We start from the raw sequence: 2,885 nt of genomic DNA, 5'->3' as shown, positions 1-2,885 counted from the left end.
ATAGATAGATAGATAGATAGATACTGTAGATAGATAGACAGACAGACAGACAGACAGACAGACAGACAGACAGACAGACAGACAGACAGACAGACAGACAGACAGACAGACAGACAGACAGACAGACAGACAGACAGACAGACAGACAGACAGACAGACAGACAGACAGACAGATAGATAGATAGATAGATAGATAGATAGATGTGAGCTTTTGTTCGTGAAATTTTTCTGGCATGGGAAGACAACCATGTAGAAAGACTGTAATTATAATTTTGCCCTATGCAATCAGGCAACAAAATGATGACAATAATTAGATGTGTGTGCATGTATGATTTCTGCCATTCTGTCTGTAGCAGGTGTCTGTAATCCCAATTCAAAGACTTTCAGATACAGTGAAAGCATCTTTGTGTTTATTTTGTTTGTGTGCAGATAATGCAATTTCCTTTGGCCTGATCTATTTGTGTCCTAAACAGGCATGGACACCTCCAGTGGTGCCCGGGTGGTGAAGCCTTCCCCAGGCTTGTCAAAGGGGCGCACTGCCAAACACGCCCACCCCGCCGAGATGGCCCGAATGGGCAGCACTGAAAACGACAATCACGGTAAGAACGCAAGCTGCTTGGGTTTTAAACATACAATAAAGATCTACAACTAACACACACAGGGCATGTAAAATGTTAACAAATCATTGGTTTATGCAGGTGGAATTTACCAAACATTGTTGTTTGTATGGAAGGCATAATAAAAATGAATAAACAACTTTATTCAAGCCTGTGGAGTACATTTACACATTAAAATAGCTGACTTTTTACAACTGCACACTTGCTTCAACCTGTTGAAGCAGAGGCGTCTCTGAGGTTTTGACAAGCGATTTCACACTTGTGTGCTTACGAGAGGAAATGATGGCTGTCTTATTATGGTGAAAGGTGTTTTGACAGATGAAGTCCTTTTACTGGTAGTAAGGTTGTTTTTAATGTCAGTGAAATACGTACCATCTCCCTGCAAGGCTGAACTTTAGTCGTATACAAATGTTCAGTGCTGGAGTAAAACTGAATATTGTGTCATTTTCTCTGCATTCCTAAAGCAAAGTACTGAACAAAACTGTTTAAATGGACAAGTGGAATGGATAGAAGTGGTTAAAGGGAGAAATTGAAATTGCAGCATTGAACTGATAACAGTTGCTACAGTCTCATTGTAATTGATAAGATAGACATCACTCTGGATCAGTGTTAGTAGGGCTGCAGCAAACTATGACTAAATCAACAATTATTTGGATGATTATTAAAAATGTAAAGGCAAAATGCATCCGAAAATGTAGAAATTAATCAGTCGCTCTTGATTGATTATTCAGCTCAACATTAGAGTTAGAAAAGTGTTTTTTAACTGCTAGGTGTTCAGTGGCAGTAATGGTAGCAAAGTTTTTGACCTCACCAAATTTTTCTAAAAAAATTCAAATATACATTTAACCAAAATAAAATAAGTATCATAAGAAAGTAAGCAAATACATTAACAGGGTACAATATCATTATGCTGCATTAAGCCAGACTTACAGTGCAACATTATTGGCTCTAACATGTTCTTAAGAGTGTGTCTGGAGCTGCGTTTGCAATGTTTCAATGTTGACTACTCATTTCAACCCTAAGTGTTACACCCAAGTTCTAGAGCGAGAGATATTCTGACATGAAGCAACTATAACTCACATCCAGACCAGCAATCTGATGCATAGTTAGGCAAATGTCGTAATTGAGTATGAGTATATATTGCTGTTTAACGAGCTCTTGTGAGAAAATGAGCAATGTTTCAGCGTTCTGGTCCATTCATTCCTCCTCCGCCGCTCGTTTCCGTTTTTTTGGCAATTAAGTGCTTTGAAAGGGAACAAGAGGAAGTTCCATATTCATGATTTTTTTGTTGTCACTATTAGGCCTGCATGGGATCTCTCTGGTACCCATAATTTGATAGGCTTTAATGATAATGGATTTTTTTTGTACTACAATTATGTAATTCAGCTGTTTCATTCATTTAGTGATTTTGTAAACGTAAAATGTGCTAACTGTAGCACAGTTTTGGTTACTAAGCTAAATTTGAGCTAAAACTTATGTAGCTACTGCTTTGAACCTAAAAATCCCATAACTCTTTGCTCAGAGTGAAGCGAAAGCAGCCTGGCAGAGGTCTGGTGGTAAACAAACTTGCCGCTGACTCACAAATGAGCTAGGAGAATGATATTTGTGCCGGGCCATGCTGTTTGAATTTTACTGCGGATTGTGAAGAGCATTTTATTGCTTTCACAGCGTCAGGCCAGGGTGTCTCTGCCGGAGAATATATTTAGCTGAGTTTGCAGCCCCTATATGCTGAACGCGTCTCCTCGACTCAGACTGCATGTTCAAAAGCAGGTTCCTAATGCATTCATTTAACACTCGCCGGAATGGATGTCGGCTTTGTAGAACAACAACCTGCCGTTAGTATTTCCACCGAGCGCTGAGGCAGAACTGAATGCCGTCTATACAATAATAAGTGACACAGGGAATTGATGAAGTGGCTTAGGGGGTTAATTGATTAATTGACACATTATATTCTTATCAGTGTTTTTATTGATGGGTCTTTTAAAGGAAGACCATTAAGAGTGTGTGTTTTTCTGTGCATTGAGATGAGAACTATTCATCAGAATGATTTACATTATGGAAAAAGGAGATTTTCTGTTTATTTACATATTCTTTTTGGCTTCCCATGTGGCCTGTGGTTGTGGCTACTGCTTTTAACTTGTAAACAATGTGTCTGGAAGGAATTCAGACATAAACAATAGTGTTTCCTAGCTGCGGTTGTGATTAGGGATGTAATGATTACCGGTTTGACGATAAATCATGATAAAATTCCCCATGGTTAGTATTACC

The 2,885-nt window shown here is 38.8% G+C and overlaps 1 protein-coding gene across 2 annotated transcripts in view; it reads left to right on the top strand.

The window, feature by feature from the left end:
- Window positions 1-2,885, top strand: part of LOC107705742 (zinc finger protein 512B-like) — a 72,195-nt gene that overhangs the window by 3,122 nt on the left and 66,188 nt on the right. For both annotated transcript variants that reach the window (XM_016509195.1, XM_016509193.1), the window contains exon 2: window positions 474-599. In XM_016509195.1, coding sequence (XP_016364681.1) covers window positions 476-599 — 124 coding nt within the window. In that variant the 5' untranslated portion in view covers window positions 474-475. The remainder of the gene's footprint in view (window positions 1-473; window positions 600-2,885) is intronic.

Source organism: Sinocyclocheilus rhinocerous, unplaced genomic scaffold (assembly GCF_001515625.1).
Source record: "Sinocyclocheilus rhinocerous isolate Xijiao unplaced genomic scaffold, SAMN03320098_v1.1 scaffold263, whole genome shotgun sequence".
Lineage (NCBI taxonomy): Eukaryota > Metazoa > Chordata > Actinopteri > Cypriniformes > Cyprinidae > Sinocyclocheilus > Sinocyclocheilus rhinocerous.
The sequence above is the reverse complement of the archived record's forward strand: the minus strand, read 5'-3'. Positions and strand labels throughout refer to the sequence as shown.